Source organism: Dermacentor silvarum, chromosome 11 (genome assembly GCF_013339745.2).
Source record: "Dermacentor silvarum isolate Dsil-2018 chromosome 11, BIME_Dsil_1.4, whole genome shotgun sequence".
Classification (NCBI taxonomy): domain Eukaryota; kingdom Metazoa; phylum Arthropoda; class Arachnida; order Ixodida; family Ixodidae; genus Dermacentor; species Dermacentor silvarum.
In genome coordinates this window covers 62,440,957-62,461,966 of record NC_051164.1, presented here as the reverse complement: position 1 = coordinate 62,461,966, position 21,010 = coordinate 62,440,957, and the positions used below count along the sequence as shown (strand labels likewise).

The 21,010-nt window shown below is 48.1% G+C and overlaps 1 protein-coding gene across 1 annotated transcript; it reads left to right on the top strand.

Annotated features, from left to right (window-relative positions):
- The first annotated feature begins 904 nt into the window (after positions 1 to 904).
- Positions 905 to 16,859, top strand: LOC119432621 (uncharacterized). Its single transcript, XM_049658328.1, has 8 exons — positions 905 to 913; positions 2,471 to 2,629; positions 4,589 to 4,782; positions 6,059 to 6,182; positions 10,310 to 10,621; positions 11,843 to 11,952; positions 13,044 to 13,132; positions 16,342 to 16,859. Exons 1-8 carry the CDS (start codon positions 905 to 907, stop codon positions 16,857 to 16,859), a joined length of 1,515 nt encoding a protein of 504 aa, XP_049514285.1.
- Positions 16,860 to 21,010: the final 4,151 nt, after the last annotated feature.

Below are 21,010 nucleotides of genomic sequence, written 5' to 3'. Positions count from 1 at the left end.
AGCTTCGCATTTCCTTTCGCACGCATGTCGCTCCATCTTTTTAACGTCCTTCAACTTTTAAGGAAGTACGCGTGACAGTAGCGCTTCTGCGCGAACGTTGCAAGCGCCACTGAAAAAGACAACTACAACAACAACAACAACAAACAGGCGAACAGTCGCCAATACAAACCAAGAAAACCTACGCGGTTTAGCCGCTCCTGTGACGTATACTGAGGGTATCAGTTGAAATAAGACTACGTCGCTACGCCCTCCAGTACAGCCACTGCTTTTCTACAACCAAGGCAAGGATGCATAAAACCACGCGTGAGGTCTTAGCAATGGTTGTGCCCGTTATAGAAAAGCTGCGCAACGTCAGGCGACGAAGTGTGCGGTGGAGCTGCCGTCGCATTCTGTGCGAGCGGAAATAGAAAGGAAAAACAAACGAAAACAAAGCACGTTCGGAGTCGGGCCATTTCTCCGCAGTAGTATTAATATGCGTGGCTGAGTTTTGAAGTACAGTTACTTGACACAGAAAAGTGTTCAAAGCGGTGAAATGCGAAGAACGGTAGAGTCAACGCACTTACCAGCTTGTTTTGCCAAAACTATGTCTGTTTCTTTACAAACATGTGGTTTGTTTATGCCTATCAATTACAAACGCTTGCATAGCTGCGTTTGTCATCAGACATCAAAACTAAGTGACGATATCGACGTTAATACATTCCTTTCAATATTGCTGAGATAAAGCAATAAGGCGTCACGCATGCGCAAGCATTAATAACGATGCCTTTCCTTTAGCCACCCAGCAGTCTGCACGAAAAATTACGGCATATCAGAACAATCAAGACATTTTTGCTACATATTGCACGTTTGTACGCCTTACAACTCCTGATGAACACTTATTTCCGTTTTATAAATTATACCTACTATGGCCATGGTGAGCTCTCTCAAACGCGACCATTCCTGCTTGGATGGACAAATGTACTGCCGAGCTACACCAGCTTTTCTTTTTGTTTTAGCAGCGGAGCTGTTCTTTGTCGACCCTTCGTCGTCTGTCCGGCGTCACGCAGGTCACGTGACTAGCAGAGGAGAGGCGTGCTGGGGAAGGAGGCGACCAATGAGAGGGCGCCCAAGGGGGGGGGGAGGCGATCAATGAGAAGCCGCGCTGGGCACGAGGAGGAGAGGCGATAAGAGAAGGTGTTTTGTGTGGCGCGCCCTTTCAGATAACGCGCAACGCGCAGAGCTGCTGCCGACGCCGTCCGCGTTTACCCGCGTTCGCGCCGCACGCCCGCGTTGTCCGTGACTAGAGTCACTGGAAAAATCCGTGACTGCAGCCGATGCCTCTGGCGGCGGCTCGGTAGGTTTCGACCAGAGAATTGGACACTCGTCGAATAGCCTCGAAAGTCGCTGCCTATTCTCGCCTCGCAACGTTTCAGTAAAATATAACTTGCTGTTGTAGATCTGTGTTTACTTGTGTTTACGCAATTGCGTCACGAGTAACACATACACAAGTAACAGTCGTAGCACTCGGTGCAACTAACACAGCTTCGCTGTTCGACCATTTTCACGGAATGGAAGGGGCGGTGATTTTTTTTTTCTAGTTCATAAATGTATGTTTCTTTAACCAACGCTCTGCTATACAAAATTTTATCCTAATAAAATCCTAATCCTTATCCTAATAATAACCCAAATAAAAATTTGGAGGACGCTTAAGCTTCGCCTTTAAGAGTGGAACACGATAGCATTCAAAGATCCTGACTGGCTTAGACTGTCTTCTCTAAGACCTGTGAAGAGTGCGATATGTTTTGCGTGATAACGTTTTGAGTGAACAAGATTCCTGCTGCGTGTATTGTGTCTAGAGCGCACATCCGCCTATTGGACAACGTGTATATAGTCGCTCATTGTACCATATCATAATCACCTGCCAACCACCCCTCCCTGTATCTTCCCCTTACCCCACTGAGGAGTAGCAGGCTAAAGACATGCTCTCCAGGCCGACCCCTCCTCCTCTCTCTCCATTAAAATCTACTCCTCCTCCTCCTGGCTGCTTATCAGGCTTCCCGGCAACAGAATTGTTTTCTTGAATTTTCAAATTACAATCCGACGCTATCACGTCTGTAGGTTGTGATTAAGTCGTACTTTACGATTTTTCTGACGGATTTTACTTTGAGAAACTCAGTTTTGTTCACCAACGCCTTGCGCCACGCAGAGGGCTTGCGCGGTCCGGGTGGTTCGGGGTGATTATTTCCGCCAACGACGCCGGCGCGCCCGCGCCGCTAGACCGATGGAGAATTTTCTGCGACACAGGGCCCTTAACGATATCGCGTTAAAACACGCGTAAAACCATCTGCTTCTTGGCCAATCCGCCGTAGTGGGTATGAGCCAGTGTTCGGACACTATAGAACAAGAATAAGGGAGCGCGCGCTGAAGGCGAGGGATAAAAGACGACGACGACGAACGAGACCAGCGCGCGCTACCGCCACTGACCGAGAAGCCGAGACAGAAGAACGATTCGAGCTCTGGTTCGCGCCTTGGTTCGCGCACCCGAAGCCATGTTTCGCATCCCGAGAAGCCAGTTGAACCGGGGGAGGACCCTAACGACGCCGACTTCAAGCGCCGTCAGCATACCAGCCGAGGGCGATGCGTGGTCCAGGTAACATATATAGCGTCGCGGCTAAAGCTGAGAAACGTTAGCTTCGTAGCTTCATCTTTAGCTTAGCCTAGCTTAGTTCTTAGTTTAGATCAGCTTAGTTTATTCTTAGCTTACGCTGTGTGTTATATGTCGTCGACGGCGGCCCAAGCGGCGACGGAGACGCCGCCGTAAAACATGGGGAATCGCGCCACAGGCCGGCGTCCGATGTCATGGTAGGAAGCACGACAAGTGAATAGTCGAAGAACCCCTCGTACAGCCGCCATTTAATTATCGTGACACATCTATAAAGATACGAGGTGGCGCCATCGGCGCTTGGTCACTGCCGCTCTGGGGCACCCAGTCGGCGCATGCATGGACATCACATTGTGTTGGTCCGTATAGCCCTGCATGAGCAGGCCTTCAAGAAGGGTAGAGTGGTTCAGTGGTCACTATGGTGTACACAGTAAAGGCCACACATTCGAGCATACATTATATATTCGAGCATCTGTCGTGCTCCCGACAGCCAGAATGCCTAGCCTGCGTCCTATAGAGCACGCAAAGGCTTGCTCCCGCACGACTAAAAGCGCTCCTACAGGGGGCGCTAGCGACTTGCTAACGCTTAGCTTTAGCTTCTGTTCTTTAAAGCGAGCAAGAGATAAAGCCCTAACGTCACCGAATCACGCGGAAGCCACTGTGAGGATGCCGGTAACTGTTGTCGGGCTTAACTGTTAGGCTGGGGTGCTCGTAGGCTCAGGGAAATGAACGGCATGATTCTGAAACGTTGTGGGCGTCGTGTTGAGTTGCAAGTAAGGGATTCTACGCAGCAGTACTTAACGGTAGCTATCCCGCCACAGTTGTGCATGACCGAAAGAAAGGATTGTCGAACGGTTGCTTTCGCGGTAGGCAGCAAAAACGCCTGATAGCGGCCATCCCCACGTTCTCGACAACTGCCCTGAGAGCTGTAAAACTAAGTATTTTCTAACGTTCGAAACGATGCGCTGCTTGCGCAAGGGTTCCCGTAGCAGTACTTGCCAAGCATAAGTTAAGAAATAAGGAAAAGTAGGTGTCACACCCAATTGGTTGTGCAATGGGAGGCATGGACGGCTTGCATCACCTTCTGAGGTCGTCTAAACTGGAGGCAAAATGCTCCTAAATTGTATAGCGGCATTACCATCCGGGTAACTTGAAACACAGTAGGTTGACCGTAAAGACGGCGCCGGTGCTTTCATTGTTCTTAATGGTGGGTACTCCGTCTTGAAGCAGCACCTTGTAGGTAGAAAGCTTGAGCGTTTGGAGCGGTGACGTCACACAAGACGCCGAGAGCCAATAAGGGACGCGGGCTATGCTTAACCAGATCGTCTTCCAGAGTTTCTCAGGGCACTTCGTCCACTTTTCGCACCATCTGTTACAGGGATGACTGTCACGGTAATCATGTTTTGTCGGCATAAGGAAGCACCAGGAATAAAGCTGGGCCGCATTTCGCCGCAATGTTCGGGAATTAATATCTCGAAATTGATGTCATCCTGAGAATTCGTTCACCTTGCGAACCCCACCGCTAAAATTTGTAAATTGCAATATGGGCAATATGGACATATGGTAATCAGTTAAAAACGTAATTAGTGATTTTTTGTTCATTAGGCGATTATGCATTTCATTTTTTTGTGCAAGTAAATAATGTCCGCCTCTTCGAGTAGACCAGCTCATGAACTGGCATTGTGCTAACTGCCACAGGCAACCATTAAAGAAACTTGAAAGTGTTGGCTGAAACACCCGGTATATAGCTATATTGGAACATAGGTGCTTTTTATGTGGGCTGCATTTACGTTCATACACCAGAGATGGCGGTGGGGGACGTCACAGCGCAAAGCGCAGGGAGCCTCCTGCAATCTGGGGGGGGGGGGGGGGGGGGGGTCGTCGTTGCCGGAAGCCGAGGCCTACCGTTAGCGACCTGCTCCCACGCTCCAATCCCTCGGTGCGCAGGAGACAACCGCAGGCTGTTTCCGGAGCGCGGCCCCGTGGAGGCCTTTCCTCGTGCCGGCCGGAGCGCGCATGCCCCTGCGTACGCGGTCGTCGCCGCCGACGCCCACGTCGAGGCCGTCGACGGCAGCCGGGGCCAGGACGACCAGTTCCGACGACGAGGAGGACTACGATGACGAACGGAGGCACGGCTACGAGTACGTGCCAGGACGTGTCACGCACGTTCTACTCGTTTCGGCTATATTAGCTTTCGAGGCCATTCACTTCGTAGAGTCGCCTAGAAGAATTGCTAGAGAGCACGGGCGTGTGCACGGGAGCTGCAAGCAAGCGTGGCGATTCAGTCAACAGGAGAATTGTGGTTACTACATGGATGTGCCTAAACATCGTTATTTTGGCTTCATATCGACCATATTCAACAACACTTAAAAAAAAGTTGTTCTCACTGTTCACGGTTGTCACACTATTTACTACCTTGGTACAACTGCATTTGGTAACCGTAGAGTTCGTATAACACTACTGTCAAAACAAGCTAGTCGCTTTTACAAATTGGTTTCAGCTGCCAACCTCAAACGCAGTTAGCCATACAGGATATAAAGTTTCTAGTCTATAACTTGTACATCAGACCCACTCTGGAATACTCCAGAGCTGGTCTGATTTACGCGTTACGGGCTAGAAACTTTGTATCCGGTAACGCTAACTGCGTTTGGAATTAGTAGCTGCGTGAAACCCATTTGTAAAAGTGACTAGATTTTTTTGTGTGTGTTAGTAATGCTACTATGTCGAACTCGGATATATTAGTCCCCACATATAACGAATTATTGTTTATAACGAACACCAGTAAAATCCCCTTGAGCATTATTCTATAATTTTTTTATTTATTTTGTATATCGAATTACCTATATGTCGAACGTTTTTGTGATCCCATTCAGATTCGATATACAGTCGAACCCGGATATATCGAATCTGAAGGGGATCACAAAAAAGTTTGATATATATGTATTTCGATATATAAAATTTTAAAAAAATTGTACAAAAAGGTTCAAGTGGATTTTACTGATGTTCGTTATACACAATAATTCGCTATATGTGGGTTCGATATATCCGGGTTCGACTCTCTACCGTTACCAACCGAATTTATACCACGGTAGTAAATAGTGCGACAACCGGGCAGTAAGGACAAACATTTTTCCTTTTTTAAGTGAACATATGGCTTTATAAATGCAACAATTCGCAACAATTGCGCATGCGCGCAGTGAATGTGTCCTTGAAGCCGTAAACCTTGGTTCTAGTTACGTGATCCACACAATAGTTTCAACGCTATACTTTCACTGATAAAGGTCCTCACACAAGATGGCCACTTTATCCCTGCTCATACAACTTCTTTCGTATACCGTGCGTTTCCATCGGTCAGTCCCCGCTTTGACTTTGAATTTCAGTGTCGCTTCGTTTATATTTGCACCACGCTTATCCTAGACTCACGACGAGCCGGCGGCCACGTGACCCCTACCTGACCCTGGACGAAGGCGGAGGCGCATGCGTCGTGGTCGTGGCTCCCGGACCTATGGCGGCTGCCGCGGCCGCGGCCTCCAAGCGACAGGTACAGACATCGGCTCAACCTATTTGCACAAAATCCCGCATGTTATGCGCGTGACGCACAAATTCCGGCATGTTAACTGCACTTTTGCCCGCCCGGTGCGGTTGGTGCGGTTGTCGGCTTCTGTTCATTTTTGACGTGAAAGCGTTTGTGATACGGGTTCTACCATACCCAGGATTTTCGGGCCTCGCCCCTTCGACCATCTGTCGAACTTCGCCGCATTGCACCAGCGTAAATAAATGGGCATCATTGTAATTTCAGCTAATTTTAATCCTGGTCAGAACGCTGCTATAACGCGGCAGCAAAGTCACGAATAAGTGCCGTAAATGCGTATGTTATCAGAAAAGAGTATGCCCTGAAGGCGTTGCTAACTTAAAGTTGAAGTTCTGCCGATCTTTCGAAATATCACTTTTTTGGAAATGCTGCTCATTGAGTTACGCTGGTGCACTGCGGTGAAGTTCAATAGATGGCGTAAGGAGCAAGGTTGAAAATTGTGTAATGTATAAACAGCGTGTTCTCGGTTAGAAAACTGTAGTTGGAAGTTAAAGCATGTGCTTGAATTCCGTGTTCGTGGCTTATATCCGCCAAAGAAATTGGTCTATGGGTATCGCTGTTTCAGCGCGACTGCGTCGGTCTACTAAAGTACAGCTACTACTTAAACAGTGTTAGCGTGGAGCTTATTGTTGGACATACAGTAACACATATCAAATTAGCGCGATGTTTGAAATGTATACGGCATGTGTCTTTTTTTTTTAACGGTTAAGATGATTTTAAAAAAATCACCCGTGGCATGTAGCACAATTCTACTTCTTGAGCCACATTACTTTCAGAGGCAGCCTTATTTGCACGAAAAATCAAAATGAATATCTGACCAATGAACACAATTTTTAATTAATTTTAAATCAATTACTTTACGGCACTTATTGCAATTTACGAATTGCAGTGGAAGTGGAAGTGATATCCATTTGGAACGAATTCTGAGGCGAACAGGAGTTTCGAGATATGCGTTGCCAAAGTCTGCGAAAAAAATGCATTGGTGTTCCAGAAATTTTTGAGCCTGAATGCACAAAAAGGCATTTCGTTAAAAAGGTAAATCGAACAACAGTGCCTTGACAGCATTTATTTCAAAACTGGTTGTAGTTTCAAGATTCGTGCATCACTGTCTTTAATTCGTTATTGCAATATGCACATGTGCGCTAAATTAATTGGTCAAAAAGTTGATTATTAAAATTTTGGTAGTTAGTCAATTATACATTTTGATTTGCTTTGTAGGTAATGTCTACCTCTTCGAGTAATCCGTCTCAATGTGTACATTTGTGTTATATGCCACTGGCAATCTTTAATTTTTTTTTTTTTTTACTATAGGAAAAAAAAAGCTCCTATACCCGCTGACAACAGCACTCCTCGAAAGAGACCCAAGCAGCGATTCCAAGCTGCGGCGGCCGTATTTAAATGTCGTTGAAATGCAGGGACGTCCGTTCTCTGCCATTAGGTGCGCCTTTAAAGGAAACCTTCGAAGTCCAATGGTACCCAATTTGGGTATGGGTAACTTGTGTCAATCCTTTTCAAAAATTAACTTCCAAGCGAATACACAAAATATTTATCTCAGATATAAAGTCATGCATGTGGATTTGCATTAAATTGGTTTAAGCGCATTATTGCCATCTGCCTCTGTGAAAATTCCTGCCAATTTCGTCGAGACTATTACCCGCGAAGTGCCCTTCCTTTAACGTATATCGTGAGCTGACGAAAAAAACCTGGGATGAAGCATCAACACACCAACCTGCCACGTGATTATGCTAACCACCATAACGCGTTGTTGCATCTTCATCGCCGAGTTTCTGATATAGCGCCGTTCTCCACTGTGTTGTCTCAAGTGCTTTACGGAACAAAGGAGACAGTACAGAGTAGCGCACGCAAACACAAAAGAGCATTTATTGCATCTTCTATCCAATAAGCCATCTAGTCCAATTGCGCAACGAATAAATGAATATAGATGAATATTCACCACGTAAAGGAGACACAATCTCTCCAATGCTATTCACTGCATGCTTAGAAGAAGTATTCAAGCTCTTAGATTGGGAAGGCTTAGGAGTGAGGATCAACGGCGAATATCTCAGCAACCTTCGGTTTGCAGATGACATTGTCCTATTCAGCAACAATGGAGACGAATTACAACAAATGATTGAGGACCTTAATAGAGAAAGTGTAAGAATTGGGTTGAAGATGAACATGCAGAAGACAAAGATAATGTTCAATAGCCTGGCAAGGGAACAAGAATTCAGGATCGCCAGTCAGCCTCTAGAGTCTGTAAAGCAGTACGTTTATCTAGGTCAATTACTCACAGGGGACCCTGATCACGAGAAAGAAATTTACAGAAGAATAAAATTGGGTAGGAGTGCATACGGCAGGCATTACCAAATCCTGACTGGGAGCTTACCACTGTCGTTGAAAAGAAAAGTGTACAATCATTGCATTCTACCGGTGCTAACATATGGGGCAGAAACTTGGAGGTTGACAAAGAAGCTCGAGAACAAGTTAAGGACCGCACAAAGAGCGATGGAACGAAAAATCTTAGGACTAACGTTAAGAGACAGCAAGAGAGCGGTGTGGATCAGAGAACAAACGGGGATAGCCGATATTCTAGTTGACATTAAGCGGAAGAAATGGAGCTGGCAGGCCATGTAATGCGTAGGATGGATAACCGGTGGACCATTAGGGTTACAGAATGGATACCAAGAGAAGGGGAGCGCAGTCGAGGTCGGCAGAAAACCAGTTGGGATGATGAAGTTAGGAAATTTGCAGGCGCAAGTTGGAATGCGCTAGCACAAGACAGGGGTAATTGGAGATCGCAGGGAGGCCTTCGTCCTGCAGTGGACATAAAATATGGGCTGATGATGATGATGATGATGATGATGATGCTGATGCTGATGATGATGATGCTGATGATGATGATGATGAAAGGTACCTAGTGATTATGTTCACCCCATGCCGGACGCCAACACGCGAACGGAGACGCGACGAGCGAACGGGAAGGAGCTCGCGAGATGAAGTCCCGCACCCAAAGAGGAAGAAGCTAGTTCCTCTTGCGCCCGAGTATACCCGCCGTCAGGTGGCGCCAGCATAGGAACATTCCCGCCTTCTCTCGTGCTATTCCGCAACTATACACAGACTTCCGCCGCCACATGTGTTACGCGGGAAAGCTGGATTCCAAGAGACACGACAGCTATGCGGGGAAAGCAACATCGGGGCACGCGAGAGAGTCGAGGGTCACCGCACGACTCGGGGCTCTTGGTCCCGATTCGCACAGCCGCCATACGCCCCCTCCCGTCACCGTCCCGGCAGCGGCGTCCGTTATGAGATAGCGTTTCCTAACCGGTCTCTCCTAAAGAAAACAGGACGCACATGATGAACAATTTCAGACCATAAGACCTATGACCACCTAAGGCAAAATGGTAGGGGAGGGGACCATGTCAGCGCTCGCCCTGTCCCCTTCCCTTTTGATTTCTATTTCGCGCTAAGGTCTTATGGTCTTAAATTGTTCAGTATGAACCGACGAGCGCAGCATAGCGTACTACTGAGCATAGGACAGCTGTGTGAATCAGGCCTAACCTTGGTACTTGAACAAAAAAGATGGGCTTTTCGCGTTCGTTGCATACGAGCCGGTATTAAAAACCGACTTGAAAAGAAAAATTCAAGGGGCACTTAGTTATCCCTACGTGGATGAATGCTCAAACATTGCGAGGGCCTCGTTCGCGTACTTGCGTGGACGTCCAAAGGAGCCGGACGCATGCTACTGACGGAGAAGTCAAAGGTTCATGCATCGGAGCGCACGAAAAACGCGCGGAGCTATATATAGACCGGCCACCGGCGCGGTCTGTCTTTGTGACCACGTGACTTGTTCGTCCATCGGAGCCACTCCTCTGTCATTGGCGGAAGCGCACGTGGCGTCGCAATGGAAGCATCACCTGGCGCGCGCTCTGTCTCTGTGACCACGTGACTTTTTGTACCATCTCCGGCCACGCCGCCGGATTTTCCGCTTCGTGAGCCATATATATAATGCTTTCGCAATAATAATGTCCACGAGCAGTGTCCGGGTACGATGACCTCTCTCTCTCGGTGTTTCGCAGAACCGGCGCCGGCGGCCCCCGACTCCCGTTGGGGGCGACGGATTCCCGAGCGTCGGGGACGAACTGCGAACGTGCACCGTCGCGTCGCTGAGCGCGGCGGCGGCCGTCGGTGTCCCGTACGCCGAAACCTCGTGCGGCGTCGCCGGGCGTTCCTCGTCCTCCTGTTCCTCCCGCTCCACGGTGTTCGACGCCGACGACGTCGGGCCCGAGCACCGCGGCCCGAGGAGCGCCGACGACGCCAGCCACGACCGCCGAAGCGTCAGCAGCAGCCGAACCAACAGCGGCGAACCCGCTCCGAGACGCTTCCGCCACGTGCGTGTCTCGACGGCTATCGCGGAGTAATCTGGGACGCCGAATTCGCAAAACTTTTCGTTCTTAAGTGCTCTGTGCCATTGGCCGAAAGCCCACCTTCGTTGACAATATGTCCAACTAGAGGATTGGCTACGAATTTTGTTACGAACATTTCTGGCTGAAAGAGAGCCAGTATTCACAAGAGGTTCTTACGCTAGTAAAGTTCGTAAGAACAAGAACAGTCCAATAGAGGCAGCAAACATATCATTAGCAAAGGCCGCCAGTCAATCAGAAAAACGATCTTAAGAACAAAAGCATTGTGAATTCGGCTCCAGGTTTCGTGAACACGGGCCCTCGATTGTATTCGAATATACCCTTAATACCTGCTTTTGTCCGGACTGCAAGAAGAAAATGGCAAAAAAGTAAGAAAGAAAAAAGAAAGCTTTCACTTATCTTACCTCACTCTGTGGATAACGTATGTAAGCGATGTTTTGCCATTATCAGGAAAATCGGGGCAGGGATGATGTAACGATTCCATTCCAATTATATTCCTTTGCGCGCTTCGTCAGCGCATGGTCCGAACGGCGCTCCGCCTTCCGTTATCACCAGGATCACACCCGGTCGTCTGAGGCGGGTGATAAGAAAGGAATGAAATCGAGCAAAAAAAAAAAAAAATCACTGCCCTTTACCTGCCCCATACATTTTAACACTTGTACGCCTATAGTAGTGAAAGACGTCACTTGTTCCCGCGAAAGTCTATTGCTAGAGTGTAATAGTAATGTAATGCTACGATTACTTGTAACTGTATTTTCTAAACAGTGGTAGTGGCATCAGCGGTTTTCGATAATTGAAACGCTTAAATATGATAAGCCACGATATTACAAGATATTTACTTAATTACTAGTAACTTGGGCTGCCAAGCACGAGGTCGCGGGATCGAATCCCGGCCACGGCGGCCGCATTTCGATGGGGGCGAAATGCGAAAACACCCGTGTATACTTAGATTTATGCGCACGTTAAAGAACCCCAGGTGGTCGAAATTATTCCAAAGTCCCCGGCACGGTGTAAGAAGTGGTCCCCGGCTACGGCATGCCTCATAATCAGATCGTGTTTGTGGCACGTCAAACCCCATAATTAAATTACAAGTAACGCATTCAAGGTTCTCTATTGGGCGGTCATGTTCGACGTGCGTAAGGCATGTATGTACACGTGTCGGTCTGAAGCGTGCCGCGAACTGCGCAGTCGAAGCTGGGGGCGCGCCTGATGCTGGCGGTGCTGGGCGGTTCCTCGGTGGTGCTGCTGGGGCTCCTGCTGGCCTACAACACGCAGCTCGAGCAGAACATCATCCACAGGCGAGTCTTCTCTCGCGCACCACTTTTCGCACTCAATCTCCCACGCGCAAGCAAGGAAGCGGGAAGCCAGCGCCGGAGGGAGCAAGGGGGAGGGGGGGGGGGGCGCACTTCTCCTCTGCCAACAACCGCGCTCGTCGCTCCGCCCGCACCGTCTCTTATGTCCCCACGGCTCTGACCTTTATGCGCCGTGCATTCGCCGCTCAGTTTCCGTTGAAGCGATAGACCGCACGTAACTTCGCCGCTGCGGCGTAGGCGCTTGCTGCCAGCGTTTTCACAGTCGTTGTCTGCAGTCATTCAGTGTGATCTATTCATGTTTGTTTGTGCGCGCTCACACCACGCTTGTTCAATCAGTTAGTAATAGTCGGGCCACATTTTCGAACGCACGCTACACATGCAATGCTGCCCGGATCGGCAGTGCAGCGCTACAGGTGTGTCCCTTCGCACGCGCTGCCCACGGGAAGCGCTTCTCATCAACACCACCGTTTCACACCCGCCTTCTCGTGGTCATCGAGTCTCTCTTCATGTCGGACGACGCCATTACGGAATGCTCAGCGCTAGGAAACTTTTCAACATCAGTTGAGGGACAAGTTACGCTCATCGATTATCGCGATTTCTAAAGCCATGTTTTACCGATGTTATTTTAATGCCATAGCTTTCGGAGCGCCAAAGTGGAAAAACGTGCATGTGAAGTGTGGGTAGCCGGTCATGTGGTAGAAGTATATATATATATATATATATATATATATATATATATATATATATATATATATATATAACTAAAAGTGGTCTGCTCCGGACCGCCGTCTGTTGTACTTCTTTACTCGAAGAGGCAGGACGTGTGTTGAGTAAGCTCCTGAACAACGCTTTGCAAGTGGTGAAGGCGGATGACGTCATGCACCCGGAGACCTCCAAACAGGCGCAACATATTACTAACACATTTCTCTGGCATTTACCGCAAAATTGCCACTGAATTCTTTTTTTTATTTTTATTTGCTCCTGAATACGGACCCCGTGCATGTCGGTGCGACCAGACGTCTCTGTATAGCCGACGCGGTCGGGTTCGTTTAATTGAAGCTTGCCCATTCCCGCAGGGTGAAGTCCGTGTTCGACAAGGGCCAGGGCAAGCGCCAGGCACGAGCAGACGCCAACGCCACGCACTACACTGGTGTCACGGGGAGCGGTGAGTGCATGACTATATATATATATATATATATATATATATATATATATATATATATATATATATATATATATATAGGTTTTCGTTCTGGTTACAAGGCCTCGGAGGACCACCGCGGCGAGCTAAACGACCAAAGTTTTGAGAGGAAATGTCACCTCGGGAGCTCCTCTTTGAATACACGAGCAGAAAGAGAGAGAGAGAGAGGGGAGAGATATCGATAGAGGAGAGAGAGGGAGAGGAAAGGGTGACATAGAGAGAGAGGGGAGAGAGGAAGGGAGAGAGATAAGCTCTTTATTGGAAGGCAGAAATTTGTATACAACCGCTGGCATGCTACTCTGCACAGAGAAGAGGAACGAGATTGAAAGATTCGAAGTGAGAGTGAGAAAATAAAGGTGACTAAAGATAAATTTGAAATACGCGTTTGAGCCAGAAAATTATATTTTCAGGTGAGACGATGGGGCTTCTTTTCTCTATCCTAAAGTAAACCTTCTTTAAAGCTTGCCGAGGAGGACAGTTTCTGAGAGGTACCTACATGAACGAAGACATCGTTTTCTTCAGCATCCACTGAACCAGGCAACTTAGCCAAGGTTTGTTATACCTAAATTTTTTTTAAATAGAGATCTATCCAATGTTGAAAGCAGATTTCAGATTTAGGGAATCTATATTCTCTTTTACAAATGTTAACGAAAGATAGCGAACGTGTTATAGAGCTCAGTAAAAAAAAAAACAAAAACGTGTAAGAAGGGCGAATTGATGGATTATATACACGTGCTCTTAATAATAACCCTAACTTGTGAATCACTTTTGCAAAACGCGTGATAACACAACATTCCCGCTTAAGCTAGAAACTAACATATCCTGCTGGTCTGCTGCAGATGAATTACAGACGCAAATTACAGAATTAAGATCTGCGGTTGGTGTTGTGTTAGGGATTCATGAACTTTATTCCTGCGTTGTTTACTGAATGAGTAATTTTAGGCGATTTCTGTAAAAATATTTGAGGGCACAGACATTTTTCTTACAACTGAATGTAGAATATTGGTTTCCTTTTTATACGCAACATACATCACTGACGTTCGTTTGAGAGTCATGTAAGGACAGTAGTTTAGCGTTTTGCGTGTATTTGATCGGGTAAGCAAGAGTTAGGCTGGAGCTGAAGCTTTCTCTTAAGTTGACGAGCTCACTCACGAGACGACTGAGTTTCGCTAAGGGTGAGATCCTCCTTTTACTCCTGCAATAACCCCTCGGACGTAGAAGATGTACACTCCCTCTACGTTCTCATTTTGTATGTTGTATGCCGCCGATAATACATTTTGCCCGCCAGTATACGACAGCATGTGTCGTCACAGCAGACACTGCATGTTCTAGCCTGAAACGATGTGATGACTACTGTGACTATTAACAGCGAAGCTGTTAAAGCCAGCCGTAATTTGTGGTGCGTAGCAAAACACTACCAAGAAAGAAACACTTTATTGCCGAGGCGGTATTCGAACCCGCGTATCCCCGGTCCCAAGGCGAGCGTCGTAACGACTAGGCTATACAGCCAAGCCTGCAGAGCACGCATTTATGCGAACTATACGATTGCGTTCGGGCGTCCTCGTCTTCGTCCACAGCTGGCGCGTTCGCAAACTCGTGCTCTGCGAGGTGGAGTTTTTGCGCGCTATCAGAGCGAGAGAGAGAGAGAGAGACACACACATTCACGGAGCGGGTCTCCTGGAACGCGGTGTCGGCATTGGTACGCGGTGTCGGTGTTGCAAGCTGCGCTATGCAGCGCGCAGTGACGGCCGTAAGTCCGAGACGCGCTAAAAGAAATTATCATCATGATGAGTAATAAGACGAAGAAAAGTTCGCGCGCACTTCCGGAAAATGCTAGGCTACGATCGTCCGGCTTCGCTGTTTCAAGCGTTGCGCGGCCGAGTGCAAGGTTAAGCGTTTTTAAGCTTTACTCATTTCGAGTTCCATTTCTTGCGCGCGCGCGCACGCACGCACGCACGCACGCACGCACACACGCACACACGCACGCACACACGCACGCACGCACGCACGCACACACGCACACACACACACACACACACACACACACGCACACACACACACACACACACACACAGAGAGAGAGAGAGAGAGATAGATAATCCGCATCCACCGCCATGGCCATTGAGGGACGCTTGCTAACACTCCCAAGACTCTATAGTTAGTATTGATAGTCAGTACAACTCGATAGTCAGTACAGTATCGCACGCGTGAACCGGAGGATGTGGGTTCGCAAGGTTGTCTTTTCGCAGAGTTTAATTTCTGCACTCCTTATTATTCCAACACGTTATTTTAAGAATTCAGAGCACTTCCACTACTGTGAAGATGGAAGCCAGCGAAGCTGTGACTATGGTGGGCCTGCTATAGTGAATATTCCTATAGTGAATTTATATATGATCATTATTGAGGATATTGGGCGTCTTCGGGATGTTTGTCAAAGAGCAAGTATACCCGCGTCTTGGTTTTCGGCCGGCGCAATGGCCAAGTAGTGCGTTAGCTGCGCTAACTTCGCCCCATCGCCATAAACTACCGTATGAGCCACAGCGTTCATAGCCGCAGCACATTGCACGGCGTCGTCAGGATCCTGGAAGATGTGATTAAGCGAGCGTCCGTTCCATCGCTAGTCGAAAGGGCAACTGCTGATAACAGAGCTAGCGCGATCTAAGTCACGAGACAAAGGGGCTCAACGATCGGTGGGACGTGCCGCCGCCGAGCATCGCGACACTTGTGAAAGAGGCATCGGTGGTGGCGAGGGGTATAATAATGGGCCATCCATCATCCGTTTTAACACCTGTGCTAAGGCACAGCTGGCGGCAAACCGCCAAGCACATGGAGCCAAACCACCACACACGGGGAGCCGAAATTGATCTACTTCCGGTCTATCTATCTACTTCCGTCGCCGGACGCGAACTCCTGGAACCTAGCCTATAACAGCTTCGCTGTAAAAATAAACAGTTAATTTTCTTTGATCTTTCTCTGACCTCAGTGTCTCTCGACTTAATGTGGATAGCAACCAACACGAAAATCGAGCTCAATTCTCCGACAGAAGTTCACAGAAAGTGCCCTTGACGAAACATCGACCTTCCTTGCCCTACCGCTGTTCGTGACTTCAGTTCCCCTCGTTCTTCTCTTACCACTGACGTGAACTCCCTTTCCCACTCTCTCTCTCGCATCAGTGGACGAGGCGGCGCCACGGGACCCGCACCGCGGCAGCAGCTCGACGACCACCACCGAGCCGTCCACGCTGCCCGAGAGCGCCGAAGAGTTCGAGCAGCGCCTGCGCCAAATGGTGTCGCACTTCTGGACGCCTCGCGACGACAACGACTACGTCGGCAGAGGCGGCTTCGGCTTCGACCCGCCCCGAGCCATAGCCACTCGCCGGGGCTGGCCGGACGGCGGACGAGGCGACGACGTCGACACCGGAGCGGCCGCCCGGCCGCCGTTGCCGGAGGGCGGCGGCGTCAACGAACCCACCGAGCCGCTGTCGCAGCCTCTCGTGAGGGACGCGCTGCACCGGAGAACCGACTGGTTCCTGGTTCAGGCGCGACGCAGCCACGGCCGCCTGCCCGACGCGAACTGGGCCGGCGACGGCAAGAGCGGCAACGCGTCCGGGGACGGCGTGGTGGAAATCGAACAATTGTGGCACGAAGGCGACGATGCGGACGAAGACGACGGAGCGCGTGGGGTTCGATGACATCGAGCGGGTTTCGTCGGCTGCTCCGCTCCCGTTTTTCGTTTAGCTTCGATTTGCGGGACACGTTTTCGCTTCGAATATCGTTTTCTTTTAATCTTTTTTCCTAATCGAAGTAGCCAGCCACAGTCGGGTGTGGGCAGCCTCTACGGCGCGGGGCGTAACGCGAGCGCGAGCGCTGAGCTGTAGAGAATATAAGCCACCTTGAGATGGCTGTGGCTGGCACATTGAAGCCTGTCGTTTTCTCGATGACAGCCACCTTTGCAAAAAGTTGGCTAATTTACACCTATCCCTTCGAGTCGGCACCTCTGGTGAAAAGGTACGCACATTTAAAATGGATGGCTGCTTGATAATATAGTAGTACCACGGTAAGTATAAGCGAAGCTTTTCGCTTAAAGCGCGAAGCATCGAACGGTTGGCCATAGCAACAAGACATCCGACAAGCTTTATACTTTCCAACACGCTCCGACAGTCCGAACAGTTTTCACCCTATGCGCGCGTCGTCCGTTGGATCGGACGGTCTCGCGAGCGCGAAAGTTTTCGGAGCACGGGATCTGACAAAACAATGACGTTTTGTCGCAGCCCTTCGAATCGAAAGGTTCAGTGGCTGATTTGCTTTAATATTGCTAATGTGCACCACAAGGTTTAAGCTGAGCGCCGAAGTCTCAATTTTTCGTCTGCTCTTAGCTCCGATAACTTTTGCGGTCAGCTGTGCATGTTAACCGTTTAGCCGTTGCGGCGCAGCACTCGCTAGCGACTACATTCTCGCATGTCGGTAGTTTGGGTATGTCTGGCGCAGACGTCTATGGTTAAGACCATATTAGTATCGTCTCGAGAGGTGCTTTAACCGGCATACGGCTGACTCCTGTAGACCAGACATCGGAATGAGTTTAGGGCAAAGTCGTGTGCTTAATACTAGGAAGGGCAAATCGTTTCTGTATTCATAGCGGCCGGAAGAATAGAACGGGAAATGATGGATGAAATGTTTAAGAGCAAGATGGCTGTTTGGATTGGCAAATGCAGTAAAAACTGACAGCAAGGAAGTTAGGCAAGTCATGTGATGCGTGGGGCAGATAACCAGTGCTCCGTTACAGCAACAGTGGACTCCCAGGAACGAGAAACTCTGTGGAGGACGACACATGACTAGGTAAAGCGTGATTGCGAAATTTGCCCGCGTAAAGCGGGAATTCGGCCGATGCGCGACATTGCCAACTAGCGATCGTTGCGAGAGGCCACAGTCCCTGATGTACAGTCAATTAGTCTTACGACGAAGATGATCAATTCATGACATCGGCTTTCACCTCTACTACTGCCAGTGCACCACATTCGAAATTGGGTGTCTGACATCACATAACTAACTCTTGGTGATCTTTACCCACAGAAGCGCAGTCTCTCCGGTAGCGTCACCATGAGGTAGACACCTATCAGTCACTCTTCTTAAGCCCTCACTCTTCGCATAAAATGCGCCACCATTCGTCAGCACAATGTAGGCTTGCGCACGCTTTTTGCGCAATCGCATCCGAGATATGTGCCCGCGGTCCAATGCCACGCTGCACGCACATGCGAGCGCGTGATCGGTGGTGGCTAATCGCCGAAACTTTAGTTGAGGACTTTCCGTACGAGAGCCCAAGCCTACTTGCTTTCGGCGACAGCCCATGGAGATCGCAAAAACGTTGTTAACCAACACCACTACCGGATCCTTGCGAAATTCAACAATGGCACCTAAGGTGAAAGTGTATGGGTCGGGCCTCCTAAAGAATGTGTGCTGATCATCATCATCATTGCGAAACTGAGCACGGCTGCAAAAGGCAAGTGCGAGTATCATGCCAAGAAAAAAAAATACTGCTAAGAACATATAACATGCGCTGATCACCATCATTATTGCGAAATCCCCCACCGATGCAAATGGTAAAAGTGTAAGTATCAGGCCAACTAAAGGACGTATGCTAATAATCATAACCATTATTATTGCGAAATCCAGCACTGGCGCAAAAGTGCAAGTGTCAGGCCAAGTAAGCAACGTGCGGTAATCACCATCACCATAAATACACTACACGACGAAGACACCTTAAGAGATGTCAGCTCTTTTCGTCAAACAGGAACGACAACAACAAACAGCGGATCATCTTGGACGCCGTGACATTCGCAATTGCTTGCGTGGCCTAAACCTTTCACGCAACCTTCGAAGCTTTTACAAACAGGTCGTCGAAATTCGCATGGCTAACCATTGCATGATTAATTGTATGACTAACTTTACGGCATCTGCAGCAGAGGGACTGAGAGATGGCAGGACCCGAAACAAGACGTCTGTGCCCTCCACACCCCCATTATACAGATGGCCGAGTTCCTGCAGATAAACTCAAGATAAACCGCCTGCATCAGTCAAACTGAGGCAGGCGGTTTACCTTGAGTACCCAGCAATTCTTCGCCCAAACAACACTGAGCGCTTAGTCAACTTAGCACTTCGCGTTATTTCTAGATGTAGATGTAGAGCTTTCTACATCTAATGAGAGGATAACCTCTCATTATAAATAACGAAGCTGTAACAGGAAGCGGACGAGGACAAAGAACACGGTGCGAGCGCTAGACTGCTGCAGCTGCAGCTTTTTTCTTACCAGATAAATCGTTCATGGAACCTTATTATTGTGATTATATATACTTTTTTTCAAATTGCGATCATCTATTCATATCGGTCAAATATCTTCACAAAATTATCAAATTTATTAATCATCCATTTGTTCCTATAGGTGACAGTAAGTTCAAACCCCCGATTCCTGGCCCATCGCCCGCTGTGAGTACGTGCCATATCTTGGAGGCGCATCACAATCAATCAATCAATCAATCAATCAATTATTTATCGTGTCCAGGAACAACCATGAGGTCTAAGTGCTGGCGCACGCATACATAAGTAAAAGACAATAAAAAAACGGTCGGGGAATATCAGTAAAACAATACAATGAATAAAAATAACAATCAAAAAAAGAAAGAGTGTACATACGACAAGGCGCAAAATGAATACAAAAGAAATAGTGGAGAAGGGCAGTTGAACAATATGTGAAACTATGACACAACAACGCAAAGCTCAGAAGAGAACAACGACAACGAGTTGTGAAAAATGTCAAGATCATGAAAGTAAGCGTTATGAAGACTCTCGATTCTGTGGACGGTTGAGTATTGGTGATGACAGGCAGGAAATAGAAGGGTCTATGTTCCCTGGTGATCTTGCGCGGAATACGAAACGTGATAGAACTGAGTATCTGGGGGTACATGAGGATACCGTGAAGGAGTTTGAAAAGAAACAGAGGGTAAGCGCGATTACGCTGGCAGCGAAGTAAGGGCAATGACAATAATCCAACAGTGATAGAGACGCTGGCAGCGAAGTAAGGGCAATGACAATAATCCAACAGTGATAGAGCAAGGTCCAGTGTCCGTGTTAGCAGAGCGGTGATGATATATGCCTAGAAACTTTTTCCGGACCCGATCTATAATGTCACTTTGGATCTAGAAATGACATTCCAGACGACCGACGTCCATTCGAGTTGAGGAAGACAGATTGTTGTGTACAACTTGCGGAACGGTGTAGGAGAATTGAATTCTCTCGATAGTCTGCAAACAGAGCCAAGAGAGCGCATACCCCGCATTGCAACGCTTTTAGTATGAGCTGAAAAGTGTAAGATTGTATCAAAAACTACACCGAGACCATCGATTTCACGGCCCTTACACAATGGTACATAATAATAATAATAATAATAATAATAATAATAATAATAATAATAATAATAATAATAATAATAATAATAATAATAATAATAATAATAATAATAATAATAATAATACCTTCCCCCGAAAAATGCGCCTGTGCTCTTTGTACGGGTCTTTTCCAGGCGATATATCAATGTTTGGTTCGCCACGCGCCAATTTGCTCAGAAAAAAAAATATGTCGTTCTCATTATTTAAAATTAGCGCCACGGCCAAGTCATCGCTGCAGACACTTGCCTCCTTTGCAGCGAAGGAGAAGAAGAAAGAAGAAAGCATTCACGTGCGTCCGAAGTATACCGCTAAAGCCTACAGGACAAAACCTGAGCGACTCCACTCGTCTAATTTCGCCTTACGCGTTCTCCCAGCCATCGTAGCAGAACAACGCACGTCACGAG